General features: G+C 34.5%; 1 protein-coding gene across 1 annotated transcript in view; it reads right to left on the bottom strand.

Moving 5' to 3' along the window:
- Positions 1–24,059, bottom strand: part of LOC145255828 (uncharacterized) — an 86,566-nt gene that overhangs the window by 59,959 nt on the left and 2,548 nt on the right. The window contains exons 2-4 of the mRNA XM_080114547.1: positions 6,937–7,032; positions 3,891–4,030; positions 1,937–1,992 (exon numbers count right to left, since the gene is read on the bottom strand). Coding sequence (XP_079970673.1) covers positions 1,937–1,992; positions 3,891–4,030; positions 6,937–7,005 — 265 coding nt within the window. The 5' untranslated portion in view covers positions 7,006–7,032. The remainder of the gene's footprint in view (positions 1–1,936; positions 1,993–3,890; positions 4,031–6,936; positions 7,033–24,059) is intronic.

Below are 24,059 nucleotides of genomic sequence, written 5' to 3' on the forward strand. Positions count from 1 at the left end.
TCAAACTCAACTGCGAACCCACCTTTGACTCCATTTGCTAAACTTTTATCTCCATGCCACCAAACAACTGCCATGAGAATGAACAGAATTAATCTATATAAAAGGCAAAGTGTGTGTGTGTGTGTGTGTGTGTGTGTGTGTGTGTGTGTGTGTGTGTGTGTGTGTGTGTGTGTGTGTGTGTGTGTCTGCCAAAACCTTTCAACACACACGACGAACACTGACAAAATCAGTATCGTTAGAAAGATCAGACTCGGACTCTCGGACGTCAAATATCCAAAAATTGGCCAAAAGTATTAATTTTGTGCTGGTCAACGGAACCTTTCTTTGCAAGGAGGAGTCGGTTTTTGCATCGACATTTTTGCAAACTCATCATACGCCTTGCAGTGACTAAGCTTATTTTCGATGCCTGAGACGTTGTAAGTTGCAGTGGGCATGATGGCTAAACCGTTGGCTTTTTTTCATTTCCTTTTCCTCTTAGCATTACAGGTTCAAGCCTGGCTACTGCGGCTATTTCTTTTTTTTTTTTTTTTTGCACTTGCACGGGTACTGGCTGCTCTTTATTTTAGGGCTTAGTTGCTCAATACCCTTACCATAAAACCTCTCCCCCCCGCTAGTAACTAATAAACGCATAATTCAAGCACAGACATTAGATAATCAAGAATATTTGAATGATGGAAGTCATGAACGTTGCATAAACACTAGGTGACTGCCTCTTAGTTTTTTTTTCCCCAGATAGTGCTCATTCTTAAGTATTCTTAAAGAGAGTTTTGATCATTACCATTAAATGATAATTCTTTATTTATGCATTATATATATATATATATTACAAAAGAGTAGAACAACATCGGTACTTCATATTATTTGGATTCTTTGGACTACTGTTCATATCTTGGGTATTATTTTAACAACGTTTTGGTCAATGTAACCTCCAACCTTTTTCAGATTATTCTATCGAATCCAGGAATCTATTTGTAAAACTGAGGAACCTGCATGGAATACTGACCAGAACCTTTATTTAATCTAGGGTGGTAGATTGTTCTCATTCCGTCAGTCATGACCAAATAGAAGATAGACAGAAAGATTAACGAGTTAGACAAGATACACATAAAGAAGGTCAGAGGTATCATCTGCTGAAATGTTGTAAGAAAAACACACCAGAAGAGAATAGTAATCCAAATATTATGGAATGTAATTCCTTATCTTAAAAATCCAGAAATATCGGTACCGGCAGTTTCAACACCAATCAAAACATTAACAACCATCTCAATTTTACATCAGGTCAGGAGAAGTTAGCTATATTTGGTGTTTGTCGCTATAGCTCGATAATGAAGAAATAACAAAAAATATGCATAACTTACTGATGAAGGCCTGTGTTGGATGAAATATTTAATTTTTATTGCTTCCATTTATTAAAAAAAAATTTAGCATAAAATATGTTATCAAAAATGATTTCTTATATTTTCAGTTCTTCCGATGTAAAAATCTTGGATCTATTTGACACTAGAAGAGGTTGGCTACTTTTGGAGTTCATTTAATTTTAATTAACCAAATTAATATTACTAGACAAGGTTTGAGACTCATCATCAAGTCTGTTAATATATAATAGAACCGTTATAATATCTCATCCTGTCACAGTAGGCATTTGGAGTATACCCCAAAAAGAAACGACCATAATTAAATCTGTTATTAAACTATAGCACCAGTATAATATCTTAAGTCATATTAAGATAGCTTGGGTATACATAGAAAAATACTATTCATCATGTTTGTTAATAAAACATAGCACCAGTATAGTACCTCGTTGTGTCACATTAAGACAGTTTGAGTATATACATAAAAATACGATAATCAAGTTTGTTAAGCTAAATCACGAGTATAATACTTTATCATGCCACGTTAAGGCATTATAATTATACACAGAAAAAGAATAACTTACCTGAAACAGTGTTTTTATGTATGGCCAAGATTTGTTTGCTTTGAATGGGATGCAATCTACGGAGAGAGAAAACAAGTGGATACTAAATTTGTTCATTTGAAATCTTATTAGTGTTGTGTCTGTGTATGTATGTGTGTATGTGTTGTGTCTGTGTATGTATGTGTCTATATGTGTGTATGTGTGTCTGTGTATGCATGTATGTATATGTGTGTAGGTGTGTCTGTGTATGCGTGTGTGTATATGTGTGTATGTGTGTCTGTGTATGTATGTGTGTATATGTTGTGTTTGGGTATGTATGTGTGCATATGTATGTGTATGTGTGTCTGTGTATGCATGTGTGTATATGTCATGCCTGCGTGTCTGTGTATGCATGTGTGTATATGTGTGTATGTGTGTCTGTGTATGTATGTGTGTATATGTTGTGTCTGTGTATGTATGTGTGTATATGTGTGTATAGGTTGTGTTTGTATATGTGTGTGTATATGTTGTGATGTTGTGTTTGTGTATGTGTGTATATGTGTGTATATATTGTGTGTATATGTTGTCTGTGTATGTATGTGTGTATATGTGTGTATATGTGTGTATATGCTATGTTTGTGCATGTATGTATGTATATGTTGCACCTATGCATGTATGTATTTATGTATATGTGATGTTTGTGTATGTATGTGTGTATATGTGTGTAAATGTTTTGCCTGTGTACGTATGTTTATATATGTTGTGTTTGTGTATGTATATGTGTATATGTTGTATTTGCGTATGTATGTGTGTATATGTGTGTGTGTGTGTGAAATTATATAAAAACATAAGAAAAAACTGTTTAATATTTGTAAAAAGATCAAATTTTTGTTCTCTACAGCAAGAAATTAGAGTTATCTACTCTTAGTTATTTTCTTTGTTGTAAATTTTGGTAGATTTAAGGGTACTTTGGGCTAGTCTCTCTAATATAAATATAATGATTGTCTCAGAAAAACATGCCTATGTCCTTTTTTGAAACGACTTCAAACAAGTTTTGCTTTGATTTTGTTTTTGATTTTGTTTTATACCAGGTGTATCGTCATACAAAAAATTCAGGATATGAAATCCAGGCCAGAACCAATTAATTTCGAATCTAGAGGTTCCAATGTATATAAAAATGGATGACTTTTTTTCATGGCTGAAGTCTTGTTACCTTATCTATGCATTTAAAGTTTTTGCATTTTGAATTACATTTTTTTGGCACCTTCTTATGGCTCCGTCGTCCCTTAGAGAGCCATTGGCCTCTGGTTGAGAAACACTGGTCTACATATCCCACATCTCTGTCTTTGTGGTCTGTATTTATTTGCTTACCCACAAGAGCAAATTAGGCAAGAAGCCGTTTTTTTAATGTGGAGAGGGAGAAGGAGAAGGGGAATGGGAACCAGCTCCCGAGAGGTGAGAAATGAGAGATAGATAGCGAGAGTCTTTCGGTATATAGGGTCGCCCTACATGGACCAAAAACTCATTGTCACAAGGGCAATGGTCTTTGCTTGCAGTATCTGTCGGAACAGATACTACACTTTGTTGCCAAGCCCCGTATGGCCCGGTGCCTGCTGAGAACTTTAAGATAGTTCCCTTGCTGATTTCCTGGAGCTTATATGAAAAGAAAAAAGTCACATGAAGCAAGATCATAAGAATAGGGAGGTGGTTCCAGTATGGCAACGTTATTTTTTTTACTTGGAATTGTCTAGTGCAAAGGACATCCTTAGCAGGCGTATTTCTTGTGATGAAGAAGAGAAGGTGTAAATAAAAGAAAAACCGAAAATATAGAATGGATTTGAAGTGAGATATCAGTTAAAGTTCAAACGTTAGAGAACATACGTAACGTTATGCTAGATAGGGGTAATTCAACCCAATCTCGTATAATTGCTTACATGCTCTAAATCCTAAATAAAATGTTAAAATAAAATAAAATAAAAAAAATGTGCAATCTTACATTCCATATAAGGATCCAGACAATTGTTTGGATTTCTTTGCGGTAACTTTTGGGAATCGGTTCGGGGATTTCGTGATGATTTCTTTTGATTCGTTCCTGTTGTCGCTCGACTGTCTAGATATTCTTGAAGAGAGCTGAGGCTAAATTTGTAAAGAATAAAATGGTGTAGTTTGCTTGAAGCATTATGTGTTATATACAGATGCATCATAGAAGGCTACCACGATGCAAGAAATTGAAATATATCAGAGAAGGAAGATCATTTTCTATTTATTTATTAATATAACCCTGTTTGGCTTCACTAACCAATCGTTTGCCTGTCGTGGTGTATCAAATCACCGCCTTCATTTGGATAAACAATGGCTTCACTCGACGGAAGAAATAGTCACGTGATCGATATGTCATCAGCTTGCGTGCTAACAACTTCCTTTTGTTTTAATCCTAGTCGAGAAAAAAGAAACATAAAACTTAACTTGTTCCGATCATGAGTTTCAGGTATTTATTTATTCACTGTGTATGTATTAATTTCAGTCCGAAATTAAACGTTTGTTGTTTATTTTAGTTGTGACAAGTTATCATCCCATTACAAACAGGACATAGAGAAATCCAAAACAGTCAACATATACAACAACAAGAACTGGCCGTGAAATACATAGGCTAAAAAGATATAACACAAGTATCGAAGACCACAAATATCAGAACAATATTTTTTGTTTTCTATCTGGTATGTGCAAAGATTGTGATCTTTTTGCATAGGAACACACGCAGGAACAACAGCGATTTTGAGCTGAACGACATGGCCTAATCAACGCGTCAAAAAGTCATCTTGTACATATGTTTACAAAACGTTAATAAACCAACAATGTGTTACAGAGAGAGAGAGACAGAGAGAGAGAGAGAGAGAGAGAGAGAGAGAGAGAGAGAGAGAGGAGAGGAGAGTAAACGTGGAGGTAGACACGTTTACCAGAACTGAAGGTCAGCTGACCAAATTACGTATGTGTGATGTGGTCAGGCAGGTTGGCTAGATCTGTGAGATTTGATTTGAGCTTTGAAGAAGACGGACGTTTTTCCGTGGTCTCCCCCTCTTAACTGGGGAGGGGGGGAAACTAACGCTGACGTGTGTGAAGAAGAGCCGACACAAGCGACTTCACTTCCACTTCTGCAGAACCTCTGGGGAAAGTGAAATAAAAAACTATAAAACCATTTCATCGTCTTGGAGTGATAAATCTTCGTCAAGCAGGTATCAAGTCTCCCTCCAGGATGAGAAATTTCCAGATGGTTCAACAGCGAGAAGAAGCAGAGGTAGGTTCAGAAATTACATGTCACACACACGATTCCCTTTATAATAATCAAACACACAACCATTTATATTAGAGACAATTACACGGAAACTTTGATGTTATACAGTGTATACACCCAAACGTAAAAATTGCCCCTAAATGAAGAACTCTATATAACATATTCAAATGTAACGAAAGCTCAATTTGGTACCCCTCAAGGATAACCACTATGATACCAATATATAACAAATGCATCCGTCATTTAATTAACTTTAACATTATATTAACCTGTTGTAATCAAAAGAGTTCCAGGTATTTATTGACTATATTTGTATTAATTTCAGTTCGAAATTAAACATCTGTTGGGGACTTGCATAAATCCCCTGAAATAAATAAAGAAAAAGAAATACACTACCAAATAATATAAAATAAACGTTTGTTTATTTTTCGTTGAAAGAAAAGAAATTACTTTTTAGCGTGCGCTAAGGTAGCAGTCTGTATGAAAGAAGGAAGGGAGGGAGAAGGTGAAGCCTTGAAAGCGTGAGAGAAAAAATCCGACTATGTGTTGTGGCAAAGTGGGAGAAAGAGAGAGTCAAGCAATGTTCTTTGACAAGAAAGAAAAGCTGTCATTTCAGCTACTGAATTTCACTCGGCAAGCATTGCTGTTGATGTCGGTTACCCCTTTCACTGACTGGAGAAGTTCTCCGTGCCTTTTATATTTCTTTAGCGGCTACCAGAGGCTTGCAAGAATAAGTTTTTTAAATCGAGCTCTGATTGGTCAAAAATTCATATTGTTGACACAAAAAAAAAGTGCTTTCAGCTACGTCGGCCATTTCTCAAGCATCCTACCTTTTTGACCCAAGAGGTTTGCTGTAATTCTCGCGCAAATGAATTTATAAATTTTAATGCGTGTGTGTCTTAGAAAAATGAAATAAAAAACAGCACACGTCTGTTTGTTTTTGTTTAGTTGTTACAAGTTAAGTTTTATGGTTTCTTTTCTTTCAAATGTGATAAAAACAAAAGGAAGTCATTAGCACACATACTTATGACTTGTCGGTCACGTGACTGTTTCTTCCCTCGGGCGTAGTCATTGTTTATGTTGCGTCTGCACAAATAATTAACAAGAACACGAAAGTAAAGGTATACAATAATATATTAGGAAGAAAAGTTATATACAAATTTACATGTCTTCAGATATACTTCAGTTGGAGATATTCCGGCAGGTGGCGTGTTGCATGTCTTACTTGAGGCAACATAGGCGTCTTGCTAAACTCCCCCGATATTGGTGATTGATACCTTTATATATCTCACTCACTCGCCTATGTTAATTAGTGGGTGTCTCCACAACAGTTTGCTAAAATTCGACATACCGCGATGCCTATTTAGCCAAAAGTTTTCTTTAGATCCACAAAAGCAAAACACAGGTTTTTTAAACCTATGACGCAAAAAATTATATTCTAATTTTTTGAATTCTGTTTACTAAGAGAGTTACCACTTATCAAGGCCCAAAGGCAAATCAAGGAATTAATGAGTATCAGATGGCCAGTGAGACAACACCACGATGATAGGTAATGTTAGAAATTGGATTATTAAGGAGGACAGCTCAACAAGAATTTGTTTACATTGGACTTGAAAATTACTATGTTACATTCGGCTACGTAGCACATCCGTGGTATTGTGTTCGACAGACGGATGATTCTAAGAAAGAAAATTTAGTCATATGAAATTTAAAAAAAAAAAAACATAAAATATTAAGTGGAATTACTTACGAGCAGAAGTGGTTTCCTAACACTCATGAAACCATGCGGTGGTAATTGGGAATTTCTCTGAGAGTCCATTCTTCTTCGGACTTCTGGATCAATTCTCTGAAAAAAAAAAAAATATATATATATATATATATATATATATATATATATATATATATATATATATATATAGTACTTATACAGTTTAATCAAGACATTAAAAAATGAAAATATCGAAAAAAAAAAAAAAGGTTATATTGTACGTATCCGTTCTGAACTGAAGATCTCCCCCAAAAAAATAAGTCAAAAGTATTCAGTCACCGTTCTCGATCTCTTGAAGAATTAAAACGAGATATTCCTTCTGCAGTTGCTGTAGGAATACCCAAAACGATCCATCGATTTATCGAAAACTTCCGACTGTCAATAATTTTTCCCACTCTTTATCGGTGCCAAAATCAAAACGTAGATTCCATAAACAAAGCTTCTTTCTTAGAACTGCACGCGTGTGGAACTCCCTTCCATTTGCCTGCTTCCCACCTGACTACAATTTGCTTGTCTTCAAATCCAACATAAACAAATTCTTGATGAACCGCCCTCTTAAGTAATCCAATTTACCAAATTTCCATTACTTACGATTACAACATTATCCCATGGACTACTGCACACTCAATAACCCTTATCCTCGAGTGGCCTCCGGGCCTTGATATGTGGTAACTCCTATGTAAAAAAAAAATACAAAAATCATAAGGGTCTGTCCACTGAACAGACCAAAAATATATATATATGAGTTTTTCTTAATTCCATATAAGGCCACAATTCGCACATGTATGAAGTACTGTTGTCACATTTGGGCTGGTGCATCTGCTACTTGTCTCTCACTCCTTGACAGGGTTCAAAAGAGAGTCGCCAACCTGATTAGTCCTGAACTGTCATCTAAGCTTCAGCCTCTGTCCCATCGACAAAATGCTGCATCCCTCTATCTGTTCTACAAATACTTTAATGGTGAATGCTCTGACGAACTACAAGCACTTGTACCCTCTCAATGTGAATACCCCCGACAAACCCGACAAGCAACTAAATCCCACCCCTTCACAATAGAGATCCCTAGATGTAAGAAAGCCTTCTACTCCAATAGTTTCTTCCCCAGAACTGCTAGACTTTGGAACTCCCTTTCGGGATTCTGCTTTCCCAACTGTACTGATACGCAAAAATTCAAGTGTAATGTGAACAGACATCTTGCTATTCATCTCCCTTCATAATGCCCCTGCAACTTATGTCCCCGCTATTAGTCCCCTACTTCAAAGTGGCCCTGTGCCTTGTTTTGGGGTGACAATTGAATTAAAAAAAAAAAATTCCAACTTCTTCCGTATATTTTAAAAGTAGGGGAGTACCTCAAATAATGAAATTTAAAATGTGTATATGACACTGGGAGTTTTTCTTAATTCCAGCTTCTTCCGTATACATGACTTCATATTTTTAAAAGTAGATAAACATATATGAGCACTTTGATATCTATGTATGATGATGATACTGAATCCGAGGATTCTATTGTTGGCATTGGTTTCCCCGATATTTTTCAAGTCAGAACTCTTTCTAGAAAGACATCGGTTACTTACGGGAGGCATTACGCGAAAGTTACCAACATCATAAGTGAAAGTGATTTTCTTATCGAACGAACTGAATTCGAACTTGGAATGCTCAGGTTGACAGTCTGTGTCATTAACCACTTAACCCATCACCTCCCCATCTAATTCAATGAATAGAAATAAGAAAGATTATAAAAACCATCGGTAGAAGTTATCTAACTTTATAAGTTATGCATTTTTATATATTTGCACGCACTGGATTAACGGATCATTAAACATTTTGGAATAAAGGCGTAAGAGGTCTAAATGCATGCTATATTTACTTTAATTTAGTTTCTTTTGAGTATTTTATTGCAGAATGGGGGTGCTAGGGGTGTTCAAGCACCTGCCCCTTTTACTCCTATTTTAAAAGTGTCCTTTTCAGAGAAATGTATTATAGGGCTGTGCCCCACGATTGCAATATTTTTGCCGTTTTTTTTTCACTTGAGCACCTGCTCTGCTAAAGCCCTGTGCACGTCAATGATTTTAAGTTTAATATGAGAACAATCTCCTGTTGAAAAATTAAAATGATATAAGATAACACTGGACAACAATGTTTTCCTTTTTTTAACGTTGTCGAGATTTCTACAACTGATTTAGGGTATTTTTGCACTGCTTAATCAGAAATGGTATCCGTTTCTTTCCATCTGGTCAGGTTTTTGTGCTAATTTGATTTTAAAAAAAATCAGATCTTATGACAGAATCGATTACATGTTAGCATCTTCCGTGTCTTTACATCTAGCCTGTTGATATGTTGTTGTGGCCAATCAATGAAACCAAAACTGTATGTTATTACTGACATGGCAAGTTGGTTGATGGCAGTTGCTACAATATTTTTGCACTATAATGGGGTATGATCCCACACAGTCGGGAGATTCTATTTATAAACGATGCTGTTAGGAACTGACGTCCACGTTCTGCTACCAACCAATCAGAAACCAGAATTGCTCCATAAATATTAAACCTTTCTGTAGCAATTTCGCATATGTTTTTTTCGTCTCAACATAGGACGAATCTTTTGCTCTGTTGATTCCTACTCGAGAACTGCCTACTACAAACCAGTCACCTCCCAGGATTTGTGTAGAACAATGAACCATCGGAAACTGTTCTGTCTACTGCAAACCAGTCAACTCCCAGAACTTGTGTAGAACAATGACCCATCGGAAACTGTTCTGTCTACTGCAAACCAGTCACCTCCTAGGACTTGTGTAGAACAACGAACCATCGGAAACTGTTCTGTCTACTGCGAACCAGTCACCTCTTAGGACTTGTGTAGAACAACGAACCATTGGAAACTGTTCTGAAACTAAACATGGCTTACACTTCTAGAGGTTATGGGCCCAGCACTCTTCTAGAGGTTATGGGCCCAGACTCTTCTAGAGGTTATGGGCCCAGCACACTTCCACTTATTTTCTTCTTATTAGTAAGCTGTGTTTTATAGATCTTCCTTACATATTCTTTGCCGATCTTTTCCCTCATCTCAGCATACTGTCGTTTTCTTAAATGCCAAGGTATTTGTTGAGTTCTTCTAGATCTCTGATGTCAATGTCCTACATTGTGCTGCATATTCTCTGTGTGGGGCTTCTTCCCAGCTCTGAGTGTACACTTGGGACATTTATTTAGGCCAAACTTCATTTTGATGTCATTGGAGAAGGTATGTACTCGCTATAGAAGCTGATGCAGTTCCGTATCAGGGCTGGCATACAGCTTAAGATCATCCATGAAGAGTAGATGATTTATTCTCTTGCTTGGATCTCGACAGCGGCTCGGACTCAAGTTGTAGGTGCTCCGACTGTTATTCAGGCACTTGCTGAATCAGTCTATCGTCATACAAAAATGTAAGTGTATACTGGGCAATGTTGAGTCATCTTGTTGGTTTATTATAACTAACATGTGCTGATGATATATATATATATATATATATATATATATATATATATGCATATATATATATATATATATATATATATATATATATATATATATATATGTGTGGTCCAGTGGTAAGAGTTTAGGCTTCTTGCCATGAGGTCCAGATTTTGAATCTCACTAGATTCAGCCACTCTGATGAGTCGTAGATGACCAAACACATGTCAGTGGGTAATTATATTTTAAAAGCAATATACATGCCGCTCTCCATTCGGGGGTACCAAATTGGTCAAAGTGAAAATTATTCCCAACTCGCATTTAGGTAAAAATGCACTTTCGTAAATAATTGAATTCATTCAAAACGTATCACAAAAACCAAAAAAAGTAACATATATATATATATATATATATATATATATATATATATATATATATTAGTGATGAGACGATTCCAATATTTTTACTGATTCCGATACAATTACCGATTCTGATTCTGAGTTATTATTTGTTCTCAATTACTTTAAAAGCGAATATTTAATGTGCAGATATTTTCTCAAACATAAAAATACACTTGTTGGGTTCGATCTATAGATTTTAGTTTTAGTGTTGATTTAAAATCAATATATATTTATTCTTTTATCATTACTACCCGCAGTGGAAGATTTGGCTTTAAACAAAACCAAATAAAAAGGACAATTAAAAGAATCGTTTTTGGCATCGGAAAATAGGCACAACTTCTACTGATTCTGATACAGATTCCCTAAAATGTTCTGATTTTTCCGATTCCGATTAATTTTCTCAGCACTAATATATATATATATATATATATATATATATATATATATATATATATATATATATATATATATATGTCTTTATATTATTCCAGAGCATATTCTTTTAATGATTTGGAATTCATTCCATTTGCGCTTTTCTCCAAGGAACTCTGCCTTTTGGATGATTTTGGACCATTTGGAATTTACCCATTGGATTGAAATTTTAAATTCGACCGTTTTGGATTTTACCATTTTTGGATTTTTACCCTTTACCGGACTATCCATTCATGTGAAATCTTTTTAACATTTTTCTTTTGCCTCCTGTTCCCCTAACCTCACCCTTTTTTTTTAACCAAGTAAGATCTGTGACTTACTTATAGTTTCATTAAATACTTTTATATGCAAAATCCGATCCTGCATTTTGCTAATTCCTGCCCTCTGATGAGAAGGAGAGTATTTCTTCGAAACTCCGCGGATTAAGGACTATCCACTTATCTTGTGTTTCCTTTTTTAAAATTAAATATGTTTTTAACTCTTTTTCAAGATGTCTTTTAACATGTTTTATTAATCATTTGTTCATATATATATATATATATATATATATATATATATATATATATATATATATATATAGTTTGATCCTTTACAGGAAACGTTAATTAGTTTGTATATACTAATTGTAAAGGCTTAAATATTTTTTTCATAATGAAAGTTTTTATATTTAAAAAAAAAATATATAAAATTTGAAAAAGTTAAAGCTCAATGGATGTCTTTATATAATTCCAGAGCATATATAGTATAATATAAAAATTCTCAAACTTCCAAGGATCAAGATTTCTCATTTGGTAATTTATTGCTTTTCAAAAAGTAACAATATAATATTACTTGTTAGTCGCGAACAAATTAATTGGGAGAATGAGAAGAATGTTGACGGAGTGTGTTGGTTATTTGTTCTATATAGTGTTTTTTCCTATGTTTTTAAGGAATTTATCTGTTGAGTAGGCCACTAAAAATGCAGCAAATTAATGGTTAGCTTTGGGAGAATGAGAAGAATGTTGACGGAGTGTGTTGGTTATTTGTTCTATATAGTGTTTTTTCCTATGTTTTTAAGGAATTTATCTGTTGAGTAGGCCACTAAAAATGCAGCAAATTAATGGTTAGCTTTGGGAGAATGAGAAGAATGTTGACGGAGTGTGTTGGTTATTTGTTCTATATAGTGTTTTTTCCTATGTTTTTAAGGAATTTATCTGTTGAGTAGGGCACTAAAAATGCAGCAAATTAATGGTTAGCTTTGGGAGAATGAGAAGAATGTTGACGGAGTTAGGGTTAGGGTGTTGGTTATTTGTTCTATATAGTGTTTTTTCCTATGTTTTTAAGGAATTTATCTGTTGAGTAGGCCACTAAAAATGCAGCAAATTAATGGTTAGCTTTGGGAGAATGAGAAGAATGTTGACGGAGTGTGTTGGTTATTTGTTCTATATAGTGTTTTTTCCTATGTTTTTAAGGAATTTATCTGTTGAGTAGGGCACTAAAAATGCAGCAAATTAATGGTTAGCTTTGGGAGAATGAGAAGAATGTTGACGGAGTTAGGGTTAGGGTGTTGGTTATTTGTTCTATATAGTGTTTTTTCCTATGTTTTTAAGGAATTTATCTGTTGAGTAGGCCACTAAAAATGCAGCAAATTAATGGTTAGCTTTGGGAGAATGAGAAGAATGTTGACGGAGTGTGTTGGTTATTTGTTCTATATAGTGTTTTTTCCTATGTTTTTAAGGAATTTATCTGTTGAGTAGGGCACTAAAAATGCAGCAAATTAATGGTTAGCTTTGGGAGAATGAGAAGAATGTTGACGGAGTTAGGGTTAGGGTGTTGGTTATTTGTTCTATATAGTGTTTTTTCCTATGTTTTTAAGGAATTTATCTGTTGAGTAGGCCACTAAAAATGCAGCAAATTAATGGTTAGCTTTGGGAGAATGAGAAGAATGTTGACGGAGTGTGTTGGTTATTTGTTCTATATAGTGTTTTTTCCTATGTTTTTAAGGAATTTATCTGTTGAGTAGGGCACTAAAAATGCAGCAAATTAATGGTTAGCTTTGGGAGAATGAGAAGAATGTTGACGGAGTGTGTTGGTTATTTGTTCTATATAGTGTTTTTTCCTATGTTTTTAAGGAATTTATCTGTTGAGTAGGCCACTAAAAATGCAGCAAATTAATGGTTAGCTTTGGGAGAATGAGAAGAATGTTGACGGAGTGTGTTGGTTATTTGTTCTATATAGTGTTTTTTCCTATGTTTTTAAGGAATTTATCTGTTGAGTAGGCCACTAAAAATGCAGCAAATTAATGGTTAGCTTTGGGAGAATGAGAAGAATGTTGACGGAGTGTGTTGGTTATTTGTTCTATATAGTGTTTTTTCCTATGTTTTTAAGGAATTTATCTGTTGAGTAGGGCACTAAAAATGCAGCAAATTAATGGTTAGCTTTGGGAGAATGAGAAGAATGTTGACGGAGTTAGGGTTAGGGTGTTGGTTATTTGTTCTATATAGTGTTTTTTCCTATGTTTTTAAGGAATTTATCTGTTGAGTAGGCCACTAAAAATGCAGCAAATTAATGGTTAGCTTTGGGAGAATGAGAAGAATGTTGACGGAGTGTGTTGGTTATTTGTTCTATATAGTGTTTTTTCCTATGTTTTTAAGGAATTTATCTGTTGAGTAGGGCACTAAAAATGCAGCAAATTAATGGTTAGCTTTGGGAGAATGAGAAGAATGTTGACGGAGTTAGGGTTAGGGTGTTGGTTATTTGTTCTATATAGTGTTTTTTCCTATGTTTTTAAGGAATTTATCTGTTGAGTAGGCCACTAAAAATGCAGCAAATTAATGGTTAGCTTTGGGAGAATGAGAAGAATGTTGACGGAGTGTGTTGGTTATTTGTTCTATATAGTGTTTTTTCCTATGTTTTTAAGGAATTTATCTGTTGAGTAGGGCACTAAAAATGCAGCAAATTAATGGTTAGCTTTGGGAGAATGAGAAGAATGTTGACGGAGTGTGTTGGTTATTTGTTCTATATAGTGTTTTTTCCTATGTTTTTAAGGAATTTATCTGTTGAGTAGGGCACTAAAAATGCAGCAAATTAATGGTTAGCTTTGGGAGAATGAGAAGAATGTTGACGGAGTTAGGGTTAGGGTGTTGGTTATTTGTTCTATATAGTGTTTTTTCCTATGTTTTTAAGGAATTTATCTGTTGAGTAGGCCACTAAAAATGCAGCAAATTAATGGTTAGCTTTGGGAGAATGAGAAGAATGTTGACGGAGTGTGTTGGTTATTTGTTCTATATAGTGTTTTTTCCTATGTTTTTAAGGAATTTATCTGTTGAGTAGGCCACTAAAAATGCAGCAAATTAATGGTTAGCTTTGGGAGAATGAGAAGAATGTTGACGGAGTGTGTTGGTTATTTGTTCTATATAGTGTTTTTTCCTATGTTTTTAAGGAATTTATCTGTTGAGTAGGGCACTAAAAATGCAGCAAATTAATGGTTAGCTTTGGGAGAATGAGAAGAATGTTGACGGAGTTAGGGTTAGGGTGTTGGTTATTTGTTCTATATAGTGTTTTTTCCTATGTTTTTAAGGAATTTATCTGTTGAGTAGGCCACTAAAAATGCAGCAAATTAATGGTTAGCTTTGGGAGAATGAGAAGAATGTTGACGGAGTGTGTTGGTTATTTGTTCTATATAGTGTTTTTTCCTATGTTTTTAAGGAATTTATCTGTTGAGTAGGGCACTAAAAATGCAGCAAATTAATGGTTAGCTTTGGGAGAATGAGAAGAATGTTGACGGAGTTAGGGTTAGGGTGTTGGTTATTTGTTCTATATAGTGTTTTTTCCTATGTTTTTAAGGAATTTATCTGTTGAGTAGGCCACTAAAAATGCAGCAAATTAATGGTTAGCTTTGGGAGAATGAGAAGAATGTTGACGGAGTGTGTTGGTTATTTGTTCTATATAGTGTTTTTTCCTATGTTTTTAAGGAATTTATCTGTTGAGTAGGCCACTAAAAATGCAGCAAATTAATGGTTAGCTTTGGGAGAATGAGAAGAATGTTGACGGAGTGTGTTGGTTATTTGTTCTATATAGTGTTTTTTCCTATGTTTTTAAGGAATTTATCTGTTGAGTAGGGCACTAAAAATGCAGCAAATTAATGGTTAGCTTTGGGAGAATGAGAAGAATGTTGACGGAGTTAGGGTTAGGGTGTTGGTTATTTGTTCTATATAGTGTTTTTTCCTATGTTTTTAAGGAATTTATCTGTTGAGTAGGCCACTAAAAATGCAGCAAATTAATGGTTAGCTTTGGGAGAATGAGAAGAATGTTGACGGAGTGTGTTGGTTATTTGTTCTATATAGTGTTTTTTCCTATGTTTTTAAGGAATTTATCTGTTGAGTAGGGCACTAAAAATGCAGCAAATTAATGGTTAGCTTTGGGAGAATGAGAAGAATGTTGACGGAGTTAGGGTTAGGGTGTTGGTTATTTGTTCTATATAGTGTTTTTTCCTATGTTTTTAAGGAATTTATCTGTTGAGTAGGCCACTAAAAATGCAGCAAATTAATGGTTAGCTTTGGGAGAATGAGAAGAATGTTGACGGAGTGTGTTGGTTATTTGTTCTATATAGTGTTTTTTCCTATGTTTTTAAGGAATTTATCTGTTGAGTAGGGCACTAAAAATGCAGCAAATTAATGGTTAGCTTTGGGAGAATGAGAAGAATGTTGACGGAGTTAGGGTTAGGGTGTTGGTTATTTGTTCTATATAGTGTTTTTTCCTATGTTTTTAAGGAATTTATCTGTTGAGTAGGCCACTAAAAATGCAGCAAATTAATGGTTAGCTTTGGGAGAATGAGAAGAATGTTGACGGAGTGTGTTGGTTATTTGTTCTATATAGTGTTTTTTCCTATGTTTTTAAGGAATTTATCTGTTGAGTAGGGCACTAAAAATGCAGCAAATTAATGGTTAGCTTTGGGAGAATGAGAAGAATGTTGACGGAGTGTGTTGGTTATTTGTTCTATATAGTGTTTTTTCCTATGTTTTTAAGGAATTTATCTGTTGAGTAGGCCACTAAAAATGCAGCAAATTAATGGTTAGCTTTGGGAGAATGAGAAGAATGTTGACGGAGTGTGTTGGTTATTTGTTCTATATAGTGTTTTTTCCTATGTTTTTAAGGAATTTATCTGTTGAGTAGGCCACTAAAAATGCAGCAAATTAATGGTTAGCTTTGGGAGAATGAGAAGAATGTTGACGGAGTGTGTTGGTTATTTGTTCTATATAGTGTTTTTTCCTATGTTTTTAAGGAATTTATCTGTTGAGTAGGGCACTAAAAATGCAGCAAATTAATGGTTAGCTTTGGGAGAATGAGAAGAATGTTGACGGAGTTAGGGTTAGGGTGTTGGTTATTTGTTCTATATAGTGTTTTTTCCTATGTTTTTAAGGAATTTATCTGTTGAGTAGGCCACTAAAAATGCAGCAAATTAATGGTTAGCTTTGGGAGAATGAGAAGAATGTTGACGGAGTGTGTTGGTTATTTGTTCTATATAGTGTTTTTTCCTATGTTTTTAAGGAATTTATCTGTTGAGTAGGGCACTAAAAATGCAGCAAATTAATGGTTAGCTTTGGGAGAATGAGAAGAATGTTGACGGAGTTAGGGTTAGGGTGTTGGTTATTTGTTCTATATAGTGTTTTTTCCTATGTTTTTAAGGAATTTATCTGTTGAGTAGGCCACTAAAAATGCAGCAAATTAATGGTTAGCTTTGGGAGAATGAGAAGAATGTTGACGGAGTGTGTTGGTTATTTGTTCTATATAGTGTTTTTTCCTATGTTTTTAAGGAATTTATCTGTTGAGTAGGGCACTAAAAATGCAGCAAATTAATGGTTAGCTTTGGGAGAATGAGAAGAATGTTGACGGAGTGTGTTGGTTATTTGTTCTATATAGTGTTTTTTCCTATGTTTTTAAGGAATTTATCTGTTGAGTAGGGCACTAAAAATGCAGCAAATTAATGGTTAGCTTTGGGAGAATGAGAAGAATGTTGACGGAGTTAGGGTTAGGGTGTTGGTTATTTGTTCTATATAGTGTTTTTTCCTATGTTTTTAAGGAATTTATCTGTTGAGTAGGCCACTAAAAATGCAGCAAATTAATGGTTAGCTTTGGGAGAATGAGAAGAATGTTGACGGAGTGTGTTGGTTATTTGTTCTATATAGTGTTTTTTCCTATGTTTTTAAGGAATTTATCTGTTGAGTAGGCCACTAAAAATGCAGCAAATTAATGGTTAGCTTTGGGAGAATGAGAAGAATGTTGACGGAGTGTGTTGGTTATTTGTTCTATATAGTGTTTTTTCCTATGTTTTTAAGGAATTTATCTGTTGAGTAGGGCACTAAAAATGCAGCAAATTAATGGTTAGCTTTGGGAGAATGAGAAGAATGTTGACGGAGTTAGGGTTAGGGTGTTGGTTATTTGTTCTATATAGTGTTTTTTCCTATGTTTTTAAGGAATTTATCTGTTGAGTAGGCCACTAAAAATGCAGCAAATTAATGGTTAGCTTTGGGAGAATGAGAAGAATGTTGACGGAGTGTGTTGGTTATTTGTTCTATATAGTGTTTTTTCCTATGTTTTTAAGGAATTTATCTGTTGAGTAGGGCACTAAAAATGCAGCAAATTAATGGTTAGCTTTGGGAGAATGAGAAGAATGTTGACGGAGTTAGGGTTAGGGTGTTGGTTATTTGTTCTATATAGTGTTTTTTCCTATGTTTTTAAGGAATTTATCTGTTGAGTAGGCCACTAAAAATGCAGCAAATTAATGGTTAGCTTTGGGAGAATGAGAAGAATGTTGACGGAGTGTGTTGGTTATTTGTTCTATATAGTGTTTTTTCCTATGTTTTTAAGGAATTTATCTGTTGAGTAGGGCACTAAAAATGCAGCAAATTAATGGTTAGCTTTGGGAGAATGAGAAGAATGTTGACGGAGTGTGTTGGTTATTTGTTCTATATAGTGTTTTTTCCTATGTTTTTAAGGAATTTATCTGTTGAGTAGGGCACTAAAAATGCAGCAAATTAATGGTTAGCTTTGGGAGAATGAGAAGAATGTTGACGGAGTTAGGGTTAGGGTGTTGGTTATTTGTTCTATATAGTGTTTTTTCCTATGTTTTTAAGGAATTTATCTGTTGAGTAGGCCACTAAAAATGCAGCAAATTAATGGTTAGCTTTGGGAGAATGAGAAGAATGTTGACGGAGTGTGTTGGTTATTTGTTCTATATAGTGTTTTTTCCTATGTTTTTAAGGAATTTATCTGTTGAGTAGGGCACTAAAAATGCAGCAAATTAATGGTTAGCTTTGGGAGAATGAGAAGAATGTTGACGGAGTTAGGGTTAGGGTGTTGGTTATTTGTTCTATATAGTGTTTTTTCCTATGTTTTTAAGGAATTTATCTGTTGAGTAGGCCACTAAAAATGCAGCAAATTAATGGTTAGCTTTGGGAGAATGAGAAGAATGTTGACGGAGTGTGTTGGTTATTTGTTCTATATAGTGTTTTTTCCTATGTTTTTAAGGAATTTATCTGTTGAGTAGGGCACTAAAAATGCAGCAAATTAATGGTTAGCTTTGGGAGAATGAGAAGAATGTTGACGGAGTTAGGGTTAGGGTGTTGGTTATTTGTTCTATATAGTGTTTTTTCCTATGTTTTTAAGGAATTTATCTGTTGAGTAGGCCACTAAAAATGCAGCAAATTAATGGTTAGCTTTGGGAGAATGAGAAGAATGTTGACGGAGTGTGTTGGTTATTTGTTCTATATAGTGTTTTTTCCTATGTTTTTAAGGAATTTATCTGTTGAGTAGGGCACTAAAAATGCAGCAAATTAATGGTTAGCTTTGGGAGAATGAGAAGAATGTTGACGGAGTTAGGGTTAGGGTGTTGGTTATTTGTTCTATATAGTGTTTTTTCCTATGTTTTTAAGGAATTTATCTGTTGAGTAGGCCACTAAAAATGCAGCAAATTAATGGTTAGCTTTGGGAGAATGAGAAGAATGTTGACGGAGTGTGTTGGTTATTTGTTCTATATAGTGTTTTTTCCTATGTTTTTAAGGAATTTATCTGTTGAGTAGGGCACTAAAAATGCAGCAAATTAATGGTTAGCTTTGGGAGAATGAGAAGAATGTTGACGGAGTGTGTTGGTTATTTGTTCTATATAGTGTTTTTTCCTATGTTTTTAAGGAATTTATCTGTTGAGTAGGGCACTAAAAATGCAGCAAATTAATGGTTAGCTTTGGGAGAATGAGAAGAATGTTGACGGAGTTAGGGTTAGGGTGTTGGTTATTTGTTCTATATAGTGTTTTTTCCTATGTTTTTAAGGAATTTATCTGTTGAGTAGGCCACTAAAAATGCAGCAAATTAATGGTTAGCTTTGGGAGAATGAGAAGAATGTTGACGGAGTGTGTTGGTTATTTGTTCTATATAGTGTTTTTTCCTATGTTTTTAAGGAATTTATCTGTTGAGTAGGGCACTAAAAATGCAGCAAATTAATGGTTAGCTTTGGGAGAATGAGAAGAATGTTGACGGAGTTAGGGTTAGGGTGTTGGTTATTTGTTCTATATAGTGTTTTTTCCTATGTTTTTAAGGAATTTATCTGTTGAGTAGGCCACTAAAAATGCAGCAAATTAATGGTTAGCTTTGGGAGAATGAGAAGAATGTTGACGGAGTGTGTTGGTTATTTGTTCTATATAGTGTTTTTTCCTATGTTTTTAAGGAATTTATCTGTTGAGTAGGGCACTAAAAATGCAGCAAATTAATGGTTAGCTTTGGGAGAATGAGAAGAATGTTGACGGAGTTAGGGTTAGGGTGTTGGTTATTTGTTCTATATAGTGTTTTTTCCTATGTTTTTAAGGAATTTATCTGTTGAGTAGGCCACTAAAAATGCAGCAAATTAATGGTTAGCTTTGGGAGAATGAGAAGAATGTTGACGGAGTGTGTTGGTTATTTGTTCTATATAGTGTTTTTTCCTATGTTTTTAAGGAATTTATCTGTTGAGTAGGCCACTAAAAATGCAGCAAATTAATGGTTAGCTTTGGGAGAATGAGAAGAATGTTGACGGAGTTAGGGTTAGGGTGTTGGTTATTTGTTCTATATAGTGTTTTTTCCTATGTTTTTAAGGAATTTATCTGTTGAGTAGGCCACTAAAAATGCAGCAAATTAATGGTTAGCTTTGGGAGAATGAGAAGAATGTTGACGGAGTGTGTTGGTTATTTGTTCTATATAGTGTTTTTTCCTATGTTTTTAAGGAATTTATCTGTTGAGTAGGCCACTAAAAATGCAGCAAATTAATGGTTAGCTTTGGGAGAATGAGAAGAATGTTGACGGAGTTAGGGTTAGGGTGTTGGTTATTTGTTCTATATAGTGTTTTTTCCTATGTTTTTAAGGAATTTATCTGTTGAGTAGGCCACTAAAAATGCAGCAAATTAATGGTTAGCTTTGGGAGAATGAGAAGAATGTTGACGGAGTGTGTTGGTTATTTGTTCTATATAGTGTTTTTTCCTATGTTTTTAAGGAATTTATCTGTTGAGTAGGCCACTAAAAATGCAGCAAATTAATGGTTAGCTTTGGGAGAATGAGAAGAATGTTGACGGAGTTAGGGTTAGGGTGTTGGTTATTTGTTCTATATAGTGTTTTTTCCTATGTTTTTAAGGAATTTATCTGTTGAGTAGGCCACTAAAAATGCAGCAAATTAATGGTTAGCTTTGGGAGAATGAGAAGAATGTTGACGGAGTGTGTTGGTTATTTGTTCTATATAGTGTTTTTTCCTATGTTTTTAAGGAATTTATCTGTTGAGTAGGCCACTAAAAATGCAGCAAATTAATGGTTAGCTTTGGGAGAATGAGAAGAATGTTGACGGAGTTAGGGTTAGGGTGTTGGTTATTTGTTCTATATAGTGTTTTTTCCTATGTTTTTAAGGAATTTATCTGTTGAGTAGGCCACTAAAAATGCAGCAAATTAATGGTTAGCTTTGGGAGAATGAGAAGAATGTTGACGGAGTGTGTTGGTTATTTGTTCTATATAGTGTTTTTTCCTATGTTTTTAAGGAATTTATCTGTTGAGTAGGCCACTAAAAATGCAGCAAATTAATGGTTAGCTTTGGGAGAATGAGAAGAATGTTGACGGAGTTAGGGTTAGGGTGTTGGTTATTTGTTCTATATAGTGTTTTTTCCTATGTTTTTAAGGAATTTATCTGTTGAGTAGGCCACTAAAAATGCAGCAAATTAATGGTTAGCTTTGGGAGAATGAGAAGAATGTTGACGGAGTGTGTTGGTTATTTGTTCTATATAGTGTTTTTTCCTATGTTTTTAAGGAATTTATCTGTTGAGTAGGCCACTAAAAATGCAGCAAATTAATGGTTAGCTTTGGGAGAATGAGAAGAATGTTGACGGAGTTAGGGTTAGGGTGTTGGTTATTTGTTCTATATAGTGTTTTTTCCTATGTTTTTAAGGAATTTATCTGTTGAGTAGGCCACTAAAAATGCAGCAAATTAATGGTTAGCTTTGGGAGAATGAGAAGAATGTTGACGGAGTGTGTTGGTTATTTGTTCTATATAGTGTTTTTTCCTATGTTTTTAAGGAATTTATCTGTTGAGTAGGCACTAAAAATGCAGCAAATTAATGGTTAGCTTTGGGAGAATGAGAAGAATGTTGACGGAGTTAGGGTTAGGGTGTTGGTTATTTGTTCTATATAGTGTTTTTTCCTATGTTTTTAAGGAATTTATCTGTTGAGTAGGCCACTAAAAATGCAGCAAATTAATGGTTAGCTTTGGGAGAATGAGAAGAATGTTGACGGAGTGTGTTGGTTATTTGTTCTATATAGTGTTTTTTCCTATGTTTTTAAGGAATTTATCTGTTGAGTAGGGCACTAAAAATGCAGCAAATTAATGGTTAGCTTTGGGAGAATGAGAAGAATGTTGACGGAGTTAGGGTTAGGGTGTTGGTTATTTGTTCTATATAGTGTTTTTTCCTATGTTTTTAAGGAATTTATCTGTTGAGTAGGCCACTAAAAATGCAGCAAATTAATGGTTAGCTTTGGGAGAATGAGAAGAATGTTGACGGAGTGTGTTGGTTATTTGTTCTATATAGTGTTTTTTCCTATGTTTTTAAGGAATTTATCTGTTGAGTAGGCCACTAAAAATGCAGCAAATTAATGGTTAGCTTTGGGAGAATGAGAAGAATGTTGACGGAGTGTGTTGGTTATTTGTTCTATATAGTGTTTTTTCCTATGTTTTTAAGGAATTTATCTGTTGAGTAGGGCACTAAAAATGCAGCAAATTAATGGTTAGCTTTGGGAGAATGAGAAGAATGTTGACGGAGTTAGGGTTAGGGTGTTGGTTATTTGTTCTATATAGTGTTTTTTCCTATGTTTTTAAGGAATTTATCTGTTGAGTAGGCCACTAAAAATGCAGCAAATTAATGGTTAGCTTTGGGAGAATGAGAAGAATGTTGACGGAGTGTGTTGGTTATTTGTTCTATATAGTGTTTTTTCCTATGTTTTTAAGGAATTTATCTGTTGAGTAGGCCACTAAAAATGCAGCAAATTAATGGTTAGCTTTGGGAGAATGAGAAGAATGTTGACGGAGTGTGTTGGTTATTTGTTCTATATAGTGTTTTTTCCTATGTTTTTAAGGAATTTATCTGTTGAGTAGGGCACTAAAAATGCAGCAAATTAATGGTTAGCTTTGGGAGAATGAGAAGAATGTTGACGGAGTTAGGGTTAGGGTGTTGGTTATTTGTTCTATATAGTGTTTTTTCCTATGTTTTTAAGGAATTTATCTGTTGAGTAGGCCACTAAAAATGCAGCAAATTAATGGTTAGCTTTGGGAGAATGAGAAGAATGTTGACGGAGTTAGGGTTAGGGTGTTGGTTATTTGTTCTATATAGTGTTTTTTCCTATGTTTTTAAGGAATTTATCTGTTGAGTAGGCCACTAAAAATGCAGCAAATTAATGGTTAGCTTTGGGAGAATGAGAAGAATGTTGACGGAGTTAGGGTTAGGGTGTTGGTTATTTGTTCTATATAGTGTTTTTTCCTATGTTTTTAAGGAATTTATCTGTTGAGTAGGCCACTAAAAATGCAGCAAATTAATGGTTAGCTTTGGGAGAATGAGAAGAATGTTGACGGAGTGTGTTGGTTATTTGTTCTATATAGTGTTTTTTCCTATGTTTTTAAGGAATTTATCTGTTGAGTAGGCCACTAAAAATGCAGCAAATTAATGGTTAGCTTTGGGAGAATGAGAAGAATGTTGACGGAGTGTGTTGGTTATTTGTTCTATATAGTGTTTTTTCCTATGTTTTTAAGGAATTTATCTGTTGAGTAGGGCACTAAAAATGCAGCAAATTAATGGTTAGCTTTGGGAGAATGAGAAGAATGTTGACGGAGTGTGTTGGTTATTTGTTCTATATAGTGTTTTTTCCTATGTTTTTAAGGAATTTATCTGTTGAGTAGGCCACTAAAAATGCAGCAAATTAATGGTTAGCTTTGGGAGAATGAGAAGAATGTTGACGGAGTGTGTTGGTTATTTGTTCTATATAGTGTTTTTTCCTATGTTTTTAAGGAATTTATCTGTTGAGTAGGCCACTAAAAATGCAGCAAATTAATGGTTAGCTTTGGGAGAATGAGAAGAATGTTGACGGAGTGTGTTGGTTATTTGTTCTATATAGTGTTTTTTCCTATGTTTTTAAGGAATTTATCTGTTGAGTAGGCCACTAAAAATGCAGCAAATTAATGGTTAGCTTTGGGAGAATGAGAAGAATGTTGACGGAGTGTGTTGGTTATTTGTTCTATATAGTGTTTTTTCCTATGTTTTTAAGGAATTTATCTGTTGAGTAGGCCACT

Source organism: Euprymna scolopes, chromosome 31 (assembly GCF_053919585.1).
Source record: "Euprymna scolopes isolate OS-2025 chromosome 31, ASM5391958v1, whole genome shotgun sequence".
In the NCBI taxonomy this organism is placed as follows: domain Eukaryota; kingdom Metazoa; phylum Mollusca; class Cephalopoda; order Sepiida; family Sepiolidae; genus Euprymna; species Euprymna scolopes.